Here is a 19,302-nt window from a genome sequence, read left to right as displayed (position 1 = left end):
CAGTGTGGGGGTCACTGCAGCTACAGAAATTGCCATTCTGGGTGAGTTGGACACGATGGCCTCTCTGCCAGGGTGCTCTAAATCTGCTGGGTTCATCCCTTAATTTACAGATTGTGATGCCCTGGAGAGCCTCTCAGCCAGCACTTGTTTCTAGGGTGGATTCTGTATTTTATACTGAGAATTTTGCCCTTTTGTAGTCCAGAACTCTTCTCTCAAGCAAGAACAGTATCTGGGGAGGCCCTGCTTTGGGTGGGAACTTGTGACTATCCTTGATAGCCAGTACATTAGCCACAAAGGATTGTCAGTCCTGTCGGCTGCTGCCAGCTGGTAGGCTACAATATAGTTTCACTTTGCAACTCCATACATGACCTCCTTGCTTTGCCCCTAGATTGAAGGTTTGTAGCTTAAACACTTAGGCTAGAGTATTATCCAGGTTACTGTTTCAGTCTTGGAAGGAAAATTATTATATCTGTTATAATAAGCTTAACTTGGAAAGTGGTTAAAGGATGATTTGCATGCTTTCCTAAGTCATGTCTGTGATTCATGGCTGCTGCTGAGTTCCTGAATACCTCGCTGTGCCTGTCCAGTACAAGATGACACTGGTCTAATGAACAGCCCAGCTGCAATGTGACATTGTCCCTGCCAGTATTGTCCTTCTGTTACACCACTGCGTAACTGTTGATAAACAGCCCACTTTACACTCCTAATGAGGAAGATTAATGTCCTCTCTGTCAGTGTTCTTAGTGTTATAATCACTGGTGTGGTTTTTTGAATGGTTTATAGAGGCTAGAGGTCTTAGAATATCTGAAGTACATTCCTGGGGCTTGTTTAGTGAGAGAATGTATGTAAAGCTGTGTTGTGTGGAGGCAGTTATTTAAGCACTAAATGAGTAACTTGTGGTACGTTCCCTGAAAAATTCTTGCAGTTACTTACCTATAATATGATCACACTGGTGCGGTGCATGGGTGCCCAGGTATCCTGCATGATCGCGTGGAGGAGAACAGTTTGATGCTGTCAACATGTGGAGCGCACTCAGCTGTTAACTTGCATCTTCACAGTTTAGAAGCTGGCTGGCCGCCCAGCATATTGTTCAAGCCATCTGATGCGTCTCCTGTTGAATTTCAGCTTGAAGCTCTGCTTAAATCCTGTATCATTTCCTTTTGGAAAAGGTGATGGTTTAGAATGTTGTTGAGGCTGGAGTATTCCAGGAATATTGAGAGAACCTGGCATGTGATAAGCCATTTATGGCATTACTTGCTATGAGCTGTGCACAAAGTAGACCGGGTAATGATTTACTGCTAGCCAGGAATGGATGCACAGAGTCCTCCCCCTAAAGATCCAGCAGACTGAGCTGGGTGCCCTGGCTGCTCACCCAGTTGCTACTTGCTCCTTTCTCTGAAAACACAGTCAACAAGCAGAAAGAGCCATTTCTAGTTATTGTGCTAAATTTGCAGCCCTCGTTATCTTTATTGTCTTATCTTGCTTCTGGGGGTGAAGATTATCCTCTCTTGAATCTGGCTTTCCCTTTCTTTCGAGCCGTAACACCTTATATTGTTAACGGGACCTCCCTCTCAAGGAGAGGAGAACACAAATGGCTCTGTGTCGAAGTGTATGAGAAGCACAGAGGTCTATAAGAAGTAACTGGGAAATTAATGTGCCAGTTTCATCATAAATATGATTGCTTTTCCTCCGCTCCCACCTCCTACATGCTTACGTAAAGGTGTGCTCCACTGTGCAGAAGTGTTCAACCTTCTGGCTTCTGGGAGCAGGATCCAGAGCATGATAAGAAAAAAAAGAACAAACCACCGTGGTGTGAGGTGCCTGCCCACCTTCAAGTTCCGCAGTTCATATTTTAAGAGTTGCAATCAGCTGTGTCTGATACAAGAGAGAGGTTCTGACAGAGAATATTGTTGAAAAGAGCTTACCCTTCCCAGGGCTGCCCAAGGCTCAGGGGAGGGTGTTCAGCTGCCTGTATACCCGATCAGTGCAACACCACAAAAATTAAACAAAACCAGCTGATTGTTTCTTTCCATTTCTTGCAGCACGTTGATCTCTGTGAATGCCACCCTTTCATTTTCATGACAAGCTCAAACAAAGCTGAGCACCACGCAATTACTCTTTGCAAAGTTTCTTAGAAGTGAGCTCTGGCATCTCAACAGCAGGTGTCAAGCAAGAATTGGGAAGCCAGGCACGGTGACAGGGGCTTTCCTGGTGTCAGTGGAGTAATTAATGGAAAAAGCAGTTACACACGAGTATGGGAAGCTGTGACGAACTCTAATGGAAATGAGCAGGTACTGCTGAAGGAAGGCTTGTTCTCTGCCTCCTTAGTGTTGTTACGTCAGCTTCAAGCTTTATTAATCTGAGCTGAAAGACACGAGCAGTCTTCTAAGAACAACTCTTTGCCTGTAAGAGGCTCCAGTAGAATCCTCCCAGCCTAAAGGTGGTCTTTGGGTGACAGACTTGAAGGTCACTAGAATTGCCCCACATCTTCAGATTATATGAAAGGGGCTTTAAAAGCACATGCCGGGATCTTTGTACAGCGGTATCTACAAAAATTGCTGTACCCAGAAGTTCTTCCAGGTGGTGAATGTGGGAAACACATGGGAAACGTGCAGGAGCACTTCACAGTCAAGGCTAGTAGAGTAGGCAGTGAGATTTCCATCATGAACCTTATTAACTAGTGGCAGTTTTTAAGGAAAGTATTGTACAACTCTTCAAAACAGAAAAGTTTCTGATAATTTGGAAGTAGACTATGAGATGGCAAACAGGAAGGGCTGGCTTTTGAGCTCCTTCCATGAAGAACCAGGTACGGGCCCCTCAGTGGGTGCCCCAGCACTCCTTACAGGACCAACCCCCTTGCTTAGCTGCAGCATTGTAGGGTACATAAACTGAGAAAGCTGATGACTTCCTGCCAGCCAGGCTGAAGTTACTGCTTCTAAGCCAGGTGCTGGTAGTGTTGACACAAAAAATCAGTCCTGTTGAACAGGTACTTTCTCCTGTACACAAGCTTGAGTGTATAGTACTGCTGTATGTGGATTTTCATAATTGCATTTGGAAATTCACCGTGGGATTTTTCCAGTATGAATCCTAGGATGTCCTGAGTTGGAAGGGACCCACAAGGATCATCGAGTCCAACTCCTGTCCCTGTGCAGGACAGCCCCAAATTCACACCATGTCTCTGAGGGTGTTGGCCAAGTGCTTGGTGCCCTGGGGAGCCTGTTCCAGCGCTCCAGCACCCTCTGGGTGAAGAGCCTTTTCCTAATACCCAGGCTAAACCTCCCCTGGCGCATCTTCCTGCCATTCCCTTGGGTCCTATCGTTGGTCACCAGAGAGAAGAGATCAGCGCCTGCCCCTCCTCCTCCCCTTGAGAGGAAGCTGCAGAGCACCATGAGGTCTGCCCTCAGGCTCCTCTTCTCCAGGCTGAACAAACCAAGTGATTTCAGCCACTCCTTGTACGGTTTCTCCTCTAAACCCTTCACCAACATCATGGCCCTTCTCTGGACACTCTAGCAGCTTTGTACCCTTAATGTACTGTGGCGCCCAAAACTGCACACAGCATTCGAGGTGAGGCCGCACCAGTGCAGAGCAGAGCGGGACAACCACCTCCCTCAACTGGCTGCAATGCAGTGCTTGATGCACCCCAGGACACGGCTGGCCCTCTTGGCTGCCAGGGCACACTGTTGGCTCACGTTCAGCTTGCCATGGACCAGAACCCCCAGATCCCCCACTGCAGAGCTGCTCTCCAGCCTCTCGTTCCCCGGTCTGTATGTACACCCAGGGTGGCCGTGCCCCAGGTGAAAAATCCTGCACTTGCCCTTGTTAAACTTCATCTGGTTGGTGATTGCCCAGCTCTCCAGTCTGTCCAGGTCTCACTGCAGGGCCATGAAAAACAAAATGTAACTGCAGGATTTTGGCACTGAAGAGTAGTACCATGACTGGAGGTTGAGGTATGTACTTAAAGCCACGGTCTAATAGGAGTCTGACTTACCAGCAGAGTGAAAACACTGGTCAGTCCTCACACAGAGTACTGAGCCCAGTTTTGGGCTCCCTAGTGCAAGAGAGATGTGACTTAGGGAGTGCAATGATGGGCTGCAAAGGAGCTAAATGGACTGGAGCACTTTTTGTAGGAGGAGAGGCTGAGAGAGCTGGGGCTGCTCAGCCTGGAGAAGAGATGGCTCAGGGAGATCTCACCAGTGTGTTTAAGAGGATGAGGGAGCCAGACTCTCCTCTGTTCAAGGGGCAAAGGGCACAAATTAAACCACACAGAATTCCATCTGAACACAAGGAAACACTTGTTTACTGGGAGGGTGGTCAAACACCCGCACAGGCTGCCCAGAGAGACTGGAGAGCTTCAAACTCTGACTGGACACAGTCCTGGACAACCTGCTCTGGCTGACCCTGCTTGAGCAGAGGGTGTTGGACTAGATGATCTCAGGTCACCACCAAACTAAAGTGTCTGTGATTTTGCAGTTCTGTGGCTTCTCACGCCACCCTCAAATTTCTGCTGCACCAGACTCCAACAGGGAAATCTTTCATTGCCTGTGGCATGACATGAAGTCATAGTGTAACTTAAAGCTTAGAAGATGTGCTCTCTGAAGACATTCTCTTCAGTAAAGCAGTTTAAGAAACCTTTGCTCTGATGGGTGGATTTGTCTTCTGTGACAACTACTTAAAACGTGACTTTACTGTTAGTGCCTACATTGCTTTCAGTCCACTAGTGCTCATATTAGATGCAGCTTGAAGAGAGCTGCTCTTAAGAATTTTTAATTATTTACATAAGTCATTCACTTCAGCATTACTTGTACTCGGCTATGCTAAAGTTTACTTCATTCTTAAAGCATCATCTGTGCTTTTGTAAACATGGTGTGTTTGTGAGCATTTTTGCAGTGAGAAGGGCAGTTGGCTGAGCAAAATAAGCCTCCAGCATTCATGAGTAAGAGCACCCTGGTTTAAAGGGCAGAATTTCTGATCAAAACCTTTTATGCTTTTGAAAGCAAATGAATAGGCACAGCTTAGGGAAGCATTTCTAGTAAGGTAGTAAGCAATTAAGCTAGGCTTTTGTGCAAAACGTAATCAATTCAATTAATTCAGTCTCCTGCTTAAAGAGTAATGATGGTATCACCTGCACGGATATTAATTCGTGGAAGAAGTGTGCTAACCTGGAGCAGTAAGTGAAACAGCAGGCCTGCCAAGGTACGTAGATTAGCAAATGCTGGTGTACGGGATTCCTGCGACAGAGAAACAGCAGTGGACCAGGCACACCCACATTATGCGGGCAGTTTTGATGCAAGAGTGAAAAGCAACTATCTAATGGCTTATGAATAAGCTTCTGCTCGGTTAGTTTCACCTACTGTAGTGTAGTTCTTAAAGTGCCCCACGCAGGTTTCTGTACATTGGAGAATGCCTAAGAACCCACACAGCCGACACTTTTTGCTTGTGTGCCAGGCGTAAGTGGAAACATTCCCTTTCTGTAGACAATTCCCTTTGAGATTCCCTTTAAAGATATTTAAAATACACAGGTTAAAAATCCACTTTCAAACAGAAGCGATCAGTGCTGTGTCTGGCTGCTGTCCTTGTTCTCACACTGCAAAGGTTCAGCTGACAGAGCCTTCGTTTCCTGTTTCATCATCAAGGAGCGGTGCTGCATCTGCAGGGTCTGTGTCTTCCCGCTCCACAGGCATTCCCGTTCTCGTTCTGTTCAGTGTCCCACTCTAGATATTCAAAGAAGCAATTAGTGACAAGAAGGGTGTTGTTCTTCCTGTACACGTGTATTGCTACAGCTGTGCCCTGGCTCTTCCCCTCACCTTGCAAAAACAGCTGCCAATAACTTGATGCTAGGTGAGACTACTATGCGCTCCATCAAAATTTTAGCAGATAGTTCTCTTATTTTGCAGTCCTATGTTTATGTCGGGGGCATTAACTTATATACACACCCAACAGCTATCACCTCAATAAAAGCAACTCGGTGGTGCAAGGTTATTCTTCACCTTTTATCACACTTACCTGTTTCTTATCCACAACATTGAGGCTAATGGATGCAACAATGCATGCAATAGTGTTTGCCAACATAAAGATCATCATCTGTTGCCAGCGCCACAGGGGGATCTTTAATTCACTAGAAAAGGCCAAAACAGGTTAGAACAACTCGTCACTTGCAGATAATTTAAGGCACCTCTATAGTTCCTTGCAGCATCAGGTTGCAAAGACACCAATTCTGCTCATACTGCTCCACTAACGCACTGCTCATGTCTGCTTGAAAGAAAAGGAAAAGCATTCTCACCTGGACTTTGTTCCTAGAATGTGTCCAACAATCAGATTCGAAAGGCCAACTCCAACCATCTGCACAGAAGTTGCAAGCCCCATAGCTGTCCCTAACGTTGCCCGGGGGACCACGAGAGGTATGGATGGCCACATACTAGCCTGGTAGGAGTAACGAGGAGTTAACTCGGAGCCTTATTTAAAGGTGTTAGATGGTCATTAGTTTAAAAATAAATTATTCCAACTAAATAAACATTCACACTTTCCCTTCAAAACAAATCTGGTGTTTACCCCTCCGGCCTATTGGCTGGTTCTAGGCTGTTCCCCACCCTCTCCAAGCTGCTTGAGACAGCACAGCCAATGCGTGTTACTTGAAACTGGAATAACCTGACTCCAGATTTCTGAAGGGGAGTTAGACCGGATGGTTTAGCTCATAAGACTCAAAGGAGAGTCAGGTGTTACGTTCAAGGTAAAAAAGCACTAAGAAAAGCACAAACAGATCCATGCTTCACATTGTATCCAATGGTCCCTTACTCAGCTTTGCATTTTGCTTCACGTGGATTCCCTGGGGTTATTTGGTACTAACCAAAGTCTTCCTGGTCAGGGAACCAAATGACTTCAAACTGCAGCTGCTAAACCTGCTCCTCAGACATGAAGGCAGTGATCTATGCCATCCAGGCTGTAGGAGCACAGCCACACAAAACACTCCACTACAGCAACGGGGTCGTGAACTTACAGCAGCAAAGGAGTACGTAATCCCCAACCAGATGGTGGAGACTAATGGAGGAACAAACGTAAATGCCAGGAGAGCAAAGACTGGCAGAGTCAATGCAGCACAGCCAACAGCAAAGACGCCTCTCAGTCCAACGTAGTCCTGGTAGAGGAAACAGGCAGAAGGGCTCTTACAAGGGATCCTTCCTCCCCATGGCTCCCAGTGACATGAGCAGCTGTACACAGTGGGCTGGCACGAGTGGCAGTAATATGTCATTTCCTAGTTGTTGATACTGTAGCAGACAAGCTATGACTAGTTCCTCTTGCATACTCCTGAACCAGGACTGAAACGGTTGTCAGGGAATCAGTACCCAGTATTCAGGTGAAACGGCAGGTGTTTTAATAAAGGGGGAGGAAGAACACACCATTATGCCCTGAAAGAAACAGGGACTGATTATATGCACGTTGTCCTTTCCCATCTACTTGCAAAGCTTATCCTGATTCTTTATGTTCCAGTCTCAGACTTCTCAAAACATACAGCCATTCATCATGGTTTGATCCTACCATAGCACAATTAAGGGACAGAGGGAAAAACAGGTTAACATTGCTTCTTGTAATTTACTTCAGACTAATGCGTATCTCACAGTTCGCAAGGAATTAAACGACTGCTTGTTCAGCAACAACAAGCTAAATTCTGGTTGAGGGGGGTGTAATGAAGACATTTCAAAAAATTAGGAAAAAGTTATCAGCAAGCACTTTCGGTTTTGGATACTCACAATTAACATGCCAGCCGCTGCAGAGAGAACAAGGGAGCTGTCATACACGGCCCCAGCAATATAAGCGGCTTCCTGCTGACTGTAACCAGAATATTTATCCTGGATAAACTTACTGAAAATAAAATTGGGGTGGGGGGAGAGAAATTACATAATTAGGATCCTTGATCTGGTTATTTTGACAGAAGGTAAGTCTGAGCACAAACATACAGACAGGAAGGGTTTTAATGAGAGGACTTGTAAACAAGTTTGATTCCATCTGGTTTGTAGTGCCATGCCTTTGTTGTTTTGTTTCTTTTTAACTGGTGCACACCACATTGATGCTGGTACCTTACATGACCACTTTCAAGATGCTTCTGCAAGTGCAGAGTAAAACTGCAGGTTAAAGTTGGGTGTACGCTCAATTACATCAGCACAGCTCACAAACAGCAATTTGCTGGCACCTGTCCAAAACATACCGATGGATTTATTTTTTTTTTTTAAACGTTCATTTTGAAGAGGCAGAAAGCATTATCAATCCAAGGGTGAGAATGCTCAGGGGCAGGAAATGTATTCTAAAATATCAAAGCAAAGATGAGCATTTAAATTGAACACCTGCATTTTAGAAGTACTAGGAATTCCCCCTTGGCATTTTTAATGAGACTTCTCATTAATGCAGAAAACATACCAAGTTTTGTTTTCATTGTCAGAAATCAGCCTTTCACCTTGATTAGGGACATGCAGAAACGGTATTAAAATTTATTCAAATTCTTTACAAAACTTACAGTCATACAGTTGTAACAGCTTAGAAAAACTACTTTATTTAGAGATCTTGTAGCTAGTTAAACCTGCTTTGGCTACTTGCATGGCCACTTACCATTAGTAATAATGAGCCTTTATCACCTTTGCTGTCAGCAAAGTATGAAACAAGACACTGTTCCCAGAAGACTTACTGCAACAGAATTTGCCAAAGAGCAGTGGCCTTGGGACCATTACTTTTCCAACGGGGCCGCAGCACAGCACTTTTGCCAGAAAAGATGTGTGAAACATGACCCTTGGTGCCTGAACTTTTGCTCCACAAGGAGCAAAAAAAACATTCTGCAGGGAGGCAGAATTGCAGAAGTGAGGATTCTGTGTGATCAACAGACAGTTTTCAGTTAAAGTGAGAGGGCAACTGATAGAAAGCCCATCTAATCAAGGCCGTGATGTTCCTTGCAATCTTGGATCTCTTTATTTTACTAATAAGAGGTCACTTGGACATTTGTTATGACATTGTTGGTGACATTTCTTACACTCCTGATTTCACGGTGGCTTGCTGTACATCACTAACAAAATACTATCAAAATAATTTTCTTCTTTTCACTGCAGGCCTCTGCTAATATAAAAAAATCACACTCATTATGTGATAGAAGCCGCATCATCCACAAACAGGAAAAAAAGCAGCAAAATTACAAGTCTGTGGCAGAGCAGAAGTCCCAGACAGACAGGTGCAGGAGTCCCAATCTAGTCAGGCAGGTTCCTTCTTTGTTTTAAGCAAATGAAGGAATAAGAAAGGAAGTCTGCAAGCCTTGCACTGGGATGCAAGGGCTTCCTCACTTACAAACCTGGGCTGCTGCAAGCTTAGCTTTGTTCCAAACACAGGAGACAACAGCAGGAACTGCAGGACAGAACAGCCCCAGGCCTGTGAGGCTAACACCCCACCCAGCTCAAAAGGCAGCCACTTTGTTGGACTATCACAAAGGTGAAATGCCGGTGGGCTATTTTTTTTAAAGAAACTATTTCTTCCCCCACTCCCACATCCTTCTGATACTCCTTTAGCAGCCTTCAAAGCTTTAAAAGGGAAATGATTCATCCAATATTAAGTTATTTTTGCTTTCCTTCAGAAGCCTCTCTCACCTTTGAAGGGAAAGAAAGGTCAAAGAACGCTCATGTTCTTTAACTTGGTGTTGCATGTTTCTCTGTGTTTCATGAGTGGAAGGAACAAGCACGTTACCCCCCATATTTCCCAGTCAACTAAAAATCGAGGGCCTGCAAGGCTCTGACAGGCTTGTATCAGTCAGTGGGACTACAGCCACAGAGCGATACCTGGCATCTGCCACAAAGGGGAAGACTCCGTTGTAGAAGAACATGATGGTGAGGACCAGGAGCCAGTAGCGAAGGGGAAGTCGCCGGATGTCCTGAATCCGCTGCAAAGATAAGATGTGCCCTCACTCACCAGTAAACTGTCTTCAGCTTCACACTAACATTAGTCACTAACTTCACTTTCTGCAAGCCACGGGAGGTCACAAAAAATTTACGAAGTAACAGCAGGTAAAAGGGAATTGAAAGGTAGCTCATATACTTCTAAGCAAAATTTGGCGTATGGTGCAAGAGACTGTTATAAGCAGGCAAAGCCTTAAGTGGAACACAGCAGAAAGATATAGTATAAACAGGAGTCACAACACTGAGACACAGAAAACAATAAGAATACTGTAATGAGAAGACAGGCTAATAGATTTAAGTGCCATAAAAATTGCCTGTAATGTTTGCTCCTAGACAGAAGAATGCAAGGAGGAATGGAAGATAAGGGCTGGCAAAAGATAGTTCAGTACTGACCAGATTAGCTACTTTCTATCATGGATCCTGTGAGCCAGAAAGCAGTTCCAGAGAGAAGCTACTATCTATTTTATGCACTGATTCCTCCTCTGAGCCACCTACAGTCAAGAAGTAACTGGCTCAGAAAAGTAATGCCATTCAGAGTGCTAACGCAGCTCTCTGGAAGGCTGCAAATACATAGGCTCTAAACAGAAAATTTAGACTTTGGTGGTCTGCAAGTTTCAACCAAGTGGTGTTAATGCCCTCTTCTGGCCAGGACCAGCTCTTACTACTGCAGGCTTCCCTGCACTGCAAAAGCAGTGCTCGTGCACCCCAGGCTCTCAAGATTGAGATGAAAAAGCTGTCTGTGCACCACATACCACTTTTTTGGATTCTTGCTGAATAACCCCATCCAAGCCCAGTTGCTTCATGCCCACTTTATCTAGTACACTGACGGTGAGGGCTGAAACAAAACCAAGCATGCAGAGCAGGGCACCTGGAAAAGAAACAAGAGATATTAGAAATTCCTCACCAGGAAGAGAGCTGAATGACAAAACCAACTGCATGTAATAAGCAGAATTCTCTATGACTCTTACTCCTGCCTCTCTTAACATTAACAGCCTTCCCTACTGCAGCCAGATTGTAAGACCATTCACCTCTGACCACCCTGTCAGAGTCCTTGAGCTTCTAATGCACTGCTGAACTGCCTGAGGCCAGTGAAGCTAAAGCCCCACCCTTCTCAGGCAGCCACTTCGTTGGACTATGGCCAGAATGCTTTTGGTACTGCAGCAGGGCTGTGCATAACAAACCCAAGGCTAAAACAAGCCAGACATTAAGAAACTTCCATGGTCCCATAAGCAGGAGAGGTATCACACATGGGCTAGTACTGGAAGTCAAGTTATGCCTCTTCATTTACATGACCTACTGCAGTTACTGCCGCAATGTGACCTGTTAGCACACTCAGATCGTGCTGGGTATGCCAGCAGCAAGTCTGACAAAGGGCATCTGCCGCAGATATCCTTCTCTCAGAAAGAGGCCTGCATCCGTTTTGCTTTCCAAAGAGCCAAAACAATCTCTGTGATGCATACACATTTTGGAGTATTTATCCTTTCACAGCTACCGAAGTCACTATGCTGTGCTTGCAAATGCTGCCTGAGCACAAAACTAATAGTGTCAGGGGTGCAACACACCAATCCCATCACAGTATCTGAGATGCTGGAATCAGAGGAGAGCAAAGGGTTTCAACTTCTGCAAGAGATTTATCACACTTACGCATCCTTTTTCCATGGGTGATGGTGCATATTGGTTTGTTGTCTGGGAAATATGCTTTCCTATAATCACTAAGTCTTTGTACACAACGGATGTCCTGAGGCAGGTCTCCCTAACATCACCATTCCAGCACACCAGAGTACCTTAAGGCCGCTACTTAACTGCACTGTGAAACAGATCGTCCCTTCCACTAGACAGATCTCATCTCACTGCACCAGAGAGAGTACAGAAACTCAAATCTTCTAGAGATACGAGTGCTAGAACAGATTCACACTAAGAAAAATGTAATTCAGATTCTGCTTCTCAGAGTAATTTACACCTACGGTTTTGATCAGTCCACATGCAAGGCATCTTATGCTGAGACCAATACAGATACTATACAGAACCAGCATCTTCTGCTGGCTAAAATACAGAAGAACAAACACATTAGATTCCTCTTTTGTTTCACTCGGAAGTTTTCATTCCATGGGAATAAACCTACATTAAGTACTGACTACCTGTGACTGCAGATGTTAAAATATCTGAAGAAAACTGCAGACAAAACTGTCAGGCTGACACTACAGCTTTAGAGAGGGTTTTCAGCCATCAAGGCTCCATTGTGTACAGAAAGCAACAGGAAAAATTGGAAAATAATGTGCCTCCTCCAGCTAACCTCACTATCTTTTCCAGGTACTTTTCATAACTGGACAAAACAGGCTAGCCTCAGGTCTAGAAAACAAAAGGCCAAAGCACCAAAGACACTCACCTCCCCAGAGCGTCCACTGCATTCCAAATTTTGCCTCAAACTGCTGGGTGAAGAAAAAGTTGAGGACACTCCCAAGACGGGAGAAAGACAGAGTCAGTCCAAATGCCAGTGCCAGTTCCTTCCCCTTGAACCAGAAGGCTGTGATACGATTCTGCACAACTTGGAGAAGACAAAAATCCTCTCTTGAACAGACAGACTCGGCCAAGAGCATTGCACAGAAGCAATAAACACAGCCTCTCAAGCTCGAGTGCTTGAGCTGGGTGGGAGACTGCTACACATTCCAAGTGGAGGTAGAGCGCGTCAACTTTGCAGTCCATTTTAAAATGTACAAAATCATACTGGGACATGGGAGGTGAACTTATCCCTCAAATCAGGCAAGCAAAAGTTAACCCCAAAGGCAGAGCAACCACACGTCAGTCCCCACCCTCAGGAGAAGGACCAAGTTGTCAGAGGGGAAGACTTTTAAACATTTTGGCACACATTAAATCCATACAACTCTTTAAGGAGCAGTGTTCTTCTGTTAGCAACGTAGGTTCCTGGTGCAGATCAGGTGAAGCTGACTGGTAAGACAAGGGTCTGGGAGGCAAAATAAAAATGTATCATGACCCTCTGGTGAGGCATAATTAAGGACGTGAATTACTTACTAGTAAGTGACCCATTCCCAGAGCCAAAGAGCAGTCTTCCTGTTAGCATCATTGGCAGGAGGTACGGCGACCCCTTGAAATGTGAGCCTAGAGCAAAGATGGATGATCCCAGCACAGTCAGAAGAGAGAAAACAAAGACACCAACTAGGGAGAAATGGAAAAAAAATGCACAAACCTCATCAGACATGCTGAGATCAGGACATAAGCATTCTTTGTCAAAAAGCAAAAGCGCAACCTTAAAACAGGCCAGTAAACCTGTGGCCTTCCATCAGTTTAGTCTCATCATTTTAATTTTATAAAGACTGGTCTCTTTAGAAAATGACTTGGGAATCCTCAAAATAACGATGATGATATAATGGTGGAAGGTTAGAGAGGCAGAATAAGTCAGAGAGAGGACTCTCAACTCTATAACAGAGTCCCTGCTCCTGTCCCGAGCTCCACTACAGGCTATGGCCTAGAGGAAGCAATCTCCTCCTCTGTGCCTCTGTCTCCTCATCCATAAGATGTTCACCTCTGTGATACAGAGACAGAGCATAATTGCATTTGCTGGGACTGCTGGGTCTTAGATTATGGCAGACACCAGAGCAAATGTCAGCGCAGGGAACAGGAAACTATCAGTTTGTCCCATCAAAACCAGGTTACACTATTCCCTGTTAGACACATGTCAGAGGAAAGCATGTTTACTGCACTGCTGTGTAAATTCAGGTAAGTCACTGGTCAAAGGATAAAAACGTCTCAGTTGCCTTCATGGAGCGGCTGAACTAACAATCACACGCTCCGCACACAGAGCTGTTCCTCCTCTCCCATCCCTCAGTGATCTTACTGAAGCAGAATCTTTGATCATCCCTTTGCACTAAAAGAGCAGCCTGAAATCCCACTTCAGTACGAGAATAAATTAATCAATCCTCAGAACTCACAGCGATTTCCTAGTTTATCAATCAGGAATCCGGCCACAATAACCACTACTGCATTTCTAGGAGAAAACAAGAACAGAAACATTCGTGTCTTGCTGCTGGGAAGCAACTAGCACACCACCCCGCCCCTCCAAGCAAGAGAAAAGTGACTTACGTCCAAGCATAGATGGCATACAGCAGATTGTATTGTGCAGGTGTCATTCCCAATCCTTCAACACAGGCCAGGGTGCTGTTATGCCCAGTGCCATTATGATGGGTTCCATTGGGGCAAGTCAAGTCCTGCGTAACAAGTCACACAGCCTGTGTTAGGCAGCAGACACAGATGAAAACCCACGCATTCCTTTAAAAATGAAGTTAAGTTCTTGCCTACTAGATTTCTCTCTCTCTCCTACTCGGTTCCCACTTCCACAACCAGGAGTTAGAGGACTTGTGTCTTCTCCCAGGAAACCAGCCCTTGCCAAATGAGAAATGACTGGTTATTGGCATGGCACGTCTTCCCTTTCCCTTTCCCTTTCCGTGGCAGTAGTGGCAGGGGTTCAGCACTTTTATACACATTTCAATCCAAAAGAAAAGCCAGGAGGCTGCACCATGAGGTTTCTTTGATTCCTTAGTTTCTTGGCTATAGTTTAGTTTGATCTGACTCTTACATACTATAAAGTCTTAAGCAGTGTGTAAATATGAAACGTAGCAGTAGTCCGTATTAATTCACAGCTATAAAGCATTTGCTGATCAGTAGGAAGCCAGTAGTTCTGACATGATTTACTAACATTGTTTTTGCTACTGAAAAGCAACATCTCCTCAACATCATATGATCAGGAAAAAACCCTAGGTCTTCTAACTACTAAAAATTCCTGCATTAGGAAACAGATGCTAGGTCTTCCACAACAGTAGGCACAAGCTTAACATCTTCAATAAGCACAAAGGAAAGCGTGATTTTAACCACATGATTTTCATATAGCCATCATGTTTACAAAATCCTCAGATCTGCTGTAGGAGAAATGTCCAAGGCTGCAGGGAAACAGTTCTCTAGAGCAAAGAGTTTTCACTGCAAGCACTGGCCTTAGATGCTCCAACTACCACTGTAACATTTGTGTAAGGCAGGTAGAGGCTAAATTTGCCAGAGTAAAAATATGATGAGAGTGTTAACAGATAAAACCACTGTGTGTGCAGTACCTAACAGAGAAAAATATGGCTTGGTTTCACTACCCTATAAAGTTACCCAGGTAACAGAATATGACATAGCCTTTCCTTTATTCCATAAATAAATGACTCTTCTCCCACAGACCTACAGAAGTTGTGGAGGATCAAGGAATAAATACTAAGCTTTTTTTTTTCTTTTTACTCCTGTTTGCAAGGACATACTACACCCAATTTAGCCTGAGTGCACTGTTTGAATGTTCTGGATAATTGCGTTAAAAAAAAAAAAGAAAAATAAAAAAGTTACCTGCAAGCTGTGTATACTTCTGCCCTTGCTATTGCAGCAAAGACCAGGGCAGTGACTCTCAGCCTACACATACAGACCTACCAGGAGATGGCACACGAGTAAAATCACCTCTCAAAAAGACATGAAACAAACGCAATAACGACAGATAAACAAGTCAAGTAACAACTTCTGTCAGGTATCCAGGAATTCAGGTAAGAACTTTGGAATTCTGGCATCCCTGCAGAAATCCCAGAAATCAACTGGGATATCAGTCTGAACCCTGAACAACAAAATTTTCTAGCATTTGAGAATACGGCTGGTTTTACACAACAGATTCCTCTTGCGCTCTCTCTGCATGACGCTGTCTTTCGGGTAGCAAACAAACGCGTGACGTGACACCTGCAGTATCAGGAGGTCTGGACGGGAAGACCCAGAAGTCTTTTCTAGTGCCCTATCTCCAATGTTGCTAGCTTTCTAGCCCAGCGTAGGTAACAATGGTCAATTCTACATGTCTTCTATGTGCAGAGCAGAGTGAATGCCTTCTAACTCTGAACTGTGTCAGTGTAGCGAACAGTCACTTGGATGGAGAGCTGACCATCATCGAGCAAGGACAGGTTTCAGACTTCCAGTACTCCAGGCAGTACCGAGAACACAAACACCTCATGGCTCGTCCCGCCTTCGTGCATCTTTTTTGCAGCAAGCATGCCAGTAATATCCCGTCACCCCCAGCACCTGGAACACAAGACCTTGCAGCACAACTGCTACACTAACACCGTAAGAAAAGGCTTTGAAACTCTACCGGCGGCCAAAGCCACCGTTTTGCCGATCCTGCCTTTTTGTGCCCACCGCACTGCTGGGCCGTGGCCCAGGCGAACACCGGGCACTTACCCCCTGGAACTGCTCCTGCAGGACGCTGGGGATGTCGAAGCAGAAGTAGGAGCCGAAGGTGAGAAGGCAGCTGAAGAACAGCACCGCGAACCTATAGGAGGCTGCGGGGCAGAGAGGACCCACCTCACCTCACGGCCCGGCCAGGCCCTGCCGCAGGCCCCGCCGAGCCCCCAGCTGCGGCTCAGTCAGGCGGGCCCCGCCGGGCCCCGGGGTTCGGCCCCCGCAGGCGACGGGGGCCGGGGCCGGGGCCGGGGCCGGGGCCGGGGCCGGGGCCGGGGCCGGGGCCGGGGCCGGGGCCGGGGCCGGGTCTGGGCTCTCGCCCGCCGCCGCCAGCGGGCCGCGCCTCCCCCCGCCCCGCCGCCGCTCACCCCGCTCCGCCGCCGCCGCCATGGCTCAGCCCGCGGCCCCGCCTCCGCCTCAGGCCCGGCCCCGCCGGCTGCGCTGCGGGCACGCGGCCCCGGCCCGGCCCGGCCCGGCCCGGCCCCGCCTCGGGCCCGGGCCCGGCCCCGGCGATGCGGGCACACGGCCCCGGTCGCTGCTGCCTCCTGGGGCGAGGCCGCTGGGAGGCGGCGGGGCCGGGACCGCCCCCTCGGGCCCGGGCCGGGGCTGGGGGCACTCTTTTGGCCGAATAAAAATGTTCTGTAGAAGCATTTAGGAAAAACAAACATGTCTGGATAACAATAACATTTATGTGTGTATGTATATATACAAAAATGTGTATTCGTATAAAACAATTGTGTGTGTGATCGATTTGAAAACTAGGGTCAGAGCTTTCCTAATGATTTGCAGGTTTTCAGGAAACTATCGGGGTTTTGATTCTAGGTACTTCCTTACAAAAGCTATGAAATACTCCCAAGTCCAGTTCCTTCTACCAGTGCAGCCCCTCATTTCATTTCTTATTTATCGCTTCTGAGGGACGCCTGCTGGCAAGTATTAAAATGACATCTGGGAGAGCCTTTTCAGCTATCAATACACTGCGACAGCACTGCTTTCTAAAATCAAAGAATGAATCTAAGATTCCAGACTTGGAAGTAATACCTATGTGCAGGGTTCTATAGCCCACAGATTCTCAGATTTCTTGTCAGGCATGTGTGTACCAATACTGCTGAGAGCAGCAGCAGGTTCCTGCTCTGCACAACGCTTTGTAGCACTTCTAAGACATGTTTGTACCACTAGTGGTATTTGTGTCACACTTCAAGAACCTGTGTTGCATTCACATTACTTATGAAAAACACCAATATGCTGGGCAAAATTCATTATTGTGCCAAAGGGATGGAAAGGAAAAATACGTATCAGCATCTTGTGATGTAAATAATACAATGAAGATATTGGATTCCTTTGTATAGTGAGTTTGGAAACACGCTTCCAATTTCCTCCCTCAAAAATGTTTTATTTTCCATATATATATATGAGAAATATTTTCTGTGTATATATGTTTGTGTATATATGGAACTAGACAATATACATTTTCCACATATATGAAATATTTTCCCTTCTCTCCTTTCAATCTTTGGCTAACATGCTATGTGAATTTGATGTGTTAGAATTAATTCACCTTTTGAATTTTACTCTTTTTCCCCCCCTTTTAGCTCCAGCTCATAAATGATCTGGAGTAGAGCTTGGAAGTGTGTTTGATTCGTTAGTCCTCAGTAGGAATTAGTATATAGGGCTAGCAATGGTGAGGTCAAATACTTGTTGAGGGATTTGCAATGGTGGCATGAATGTTTGTCCAGACTCAGGTTACTTCACATCTAGAAGAACCTTTAGGCTGTCTTTACGGAGGAAAGAGACAGGCATGAAAATACTTCAGGTGCCTTGTCAATTAAAGATAACTTTATGAGCACGGCCAGGTGAAATATTTTTCTGCTGAACCTGCGCATCAGCAGCTCTGGTGTCCCTGCTGTTGCTCAGAGCTTCCTAGAAGACAATCAGAACTAATAGACATGAGTGATTAAAAATCTATGATCCACAAATCATTTGGGAACACCAAACCTGAAGGCTGTTGTTATTTCCATCTTCTGTCCAGTAAGAAGGCTTTATGTAGTACAAGAGGTGTGGGCTTACATCACAAACAGTAGGAAGATCCAAAAAATTTAAAACTGAAGCAGTAGTGGTGTGGCAGAAACCTCCTCTACTCACAACACTTATGGAGCAAGAACCTGACCAATTCAGACAGCCAAGAGAAGGAAAAGAGCTCTTTTTCCGTTACTGCTTCAAGGAAAAGAATTAATGTTTCATAAGAACAATCAATTAGCTGACAAGTAAGATGGAGATTATGCATACAACCTATGGAGAACATCCTTGAAGAAAACCTTTAACGTGGAGGATCCACTGTAAGGTCTGGAGCATAGTTGTGGGTAGCTGGTTGACTTGATGTTGGCCTTAGGTTCTACCTTGTAAGTATATCTATGATTTTAATATTGTCTCCTGTCTATTAGGTCTCTTATATTCTGTCAAATTCCATTCAGCCTAACTTCAGTTTGATTCAGCTTAACTTTAGTTTGTAGGTGTTCAGTCATTCTGGTTTTTATTTGAACCATTACCTGTACATCTGTAAATGGATCATCATAACATTTTGCCTTGACTGTAAATTTATCCCAAAACTGCAGTGCTTTTATTTCCTGAAGCTCTCAGAAGCCCTGGTTTTAGTCCTCTCATAAAAACCTACACAGATAATTGTAATTCAGTTTTACAGAAAGCTTACTGAAAGTAGTATCAAGTCCTTCTGTCCTTGAAGTTCTTGTGCCAGTTTTTCTGATTTTATAGCTTTAATTTTCTATCTTAAAACAGACAGTCTCTTCTTCTGGTGTATGTTTCCTCTTGTTTATCTGGATTTTTCATCACCAAGATCTCAGTGTCGGGGACTCCTCAAGTATTGTGGACAGCCCTTTGAATTTAACAGTTAACTTATTAAAGAATGTGTCGTTATTTGCCTTCTGTTTCCAAGTGCTTGCCGTACATGAGAAAAAACAATTACATTGGTTTTGTGACAAGTTGTGTTAAATCTTTTTGAAAAGAAAAGATACTGTATTTTTTGTTATCTCTTCAGTCATAAACAGTCGGGTAAAAGTATAGCTGTAGTAAGTACATTTTCAGGCAGGCAAGTGATTTAATTTGTCAGGTG

At 45.2% G+C, this 19,302-nt stretch overlaps 1 protein-coding gene across 2 annotated transcripts; it reads right to left on the bottom strand.

The window, feature by feature from the left end:
• Positions 1-4,275: 4,275 nt before the first annotated feature.
• LOC142062805 (lysosomal dipeptide transporter MFSD1-like) lies at positions 4,276-16,645 on the bottom strand. 2 transcript variants are annotated; one of them, XM_075105841.1, is made up of 14 exons: positions 16,547-16,597; positions 16,179-16,279; positions 14,234-14,320; positions 14,022-14,146; positions 13,871-13,926; positions 12,954-13,097; positions 12,310-12,468; positions 10,676-10,791; positions 9,807-9,907; positions 7,746-7,857; positions 6,995-7,132; positions 6,281-6,420; positions 6,004-6,115; positions 4,276-5,711 (listed from the first exon to the last, which is right to left on the bottom strand). In XM_075105841.1, the coding sequence occupies exons 4-14, from the start codon at positions 14,066-14,068 to the stop codon at positions 5,595-5,597; spliced, it is 1,242 nt and encodes a 413-aa protein (XP_074961942.1). In that variant the 5' UTR covers positions 14,069-14,146; positions 14,234-14,320; positions 16,179-16,279; positions 16,547-16,597; the 3' UTR covers positions 4,276-5,594. The 2 variants fall into 2 exon arrangements, with proteins under 2 accessions (XP_074961942.1, XP_074961940.1); XM_075105839.1 differs by lacking the exon at positions 14,234-14,320 and having other exon boundaries at positions 16,547-16,645.
• Positions 16,646-19,302: the final 2,657 nt, after the last annotated feature.

This window comes from Phalacrocorax aristotelis, chromosome 10, assembly GCF_949628215.1.
Source record: "Phalacrocorax aristotelis chromosome 10, bGulAri2.1, whole genome shotgun sequence".
In the NCBI taxonomy this organism is placed as follows: domain Eukaryota; kingdom Metazoa; phylum Chordata; class Aves; order Suliformes; family Phalacrocoracidae; genus Phalacrocorax; species Phalacrocorax aristotelis.
The sequence above is the reverse complement of the archived record's forward strand: the minus strand, read 5'-3'. Positions and strand labels throughout refer to the sequence as shown.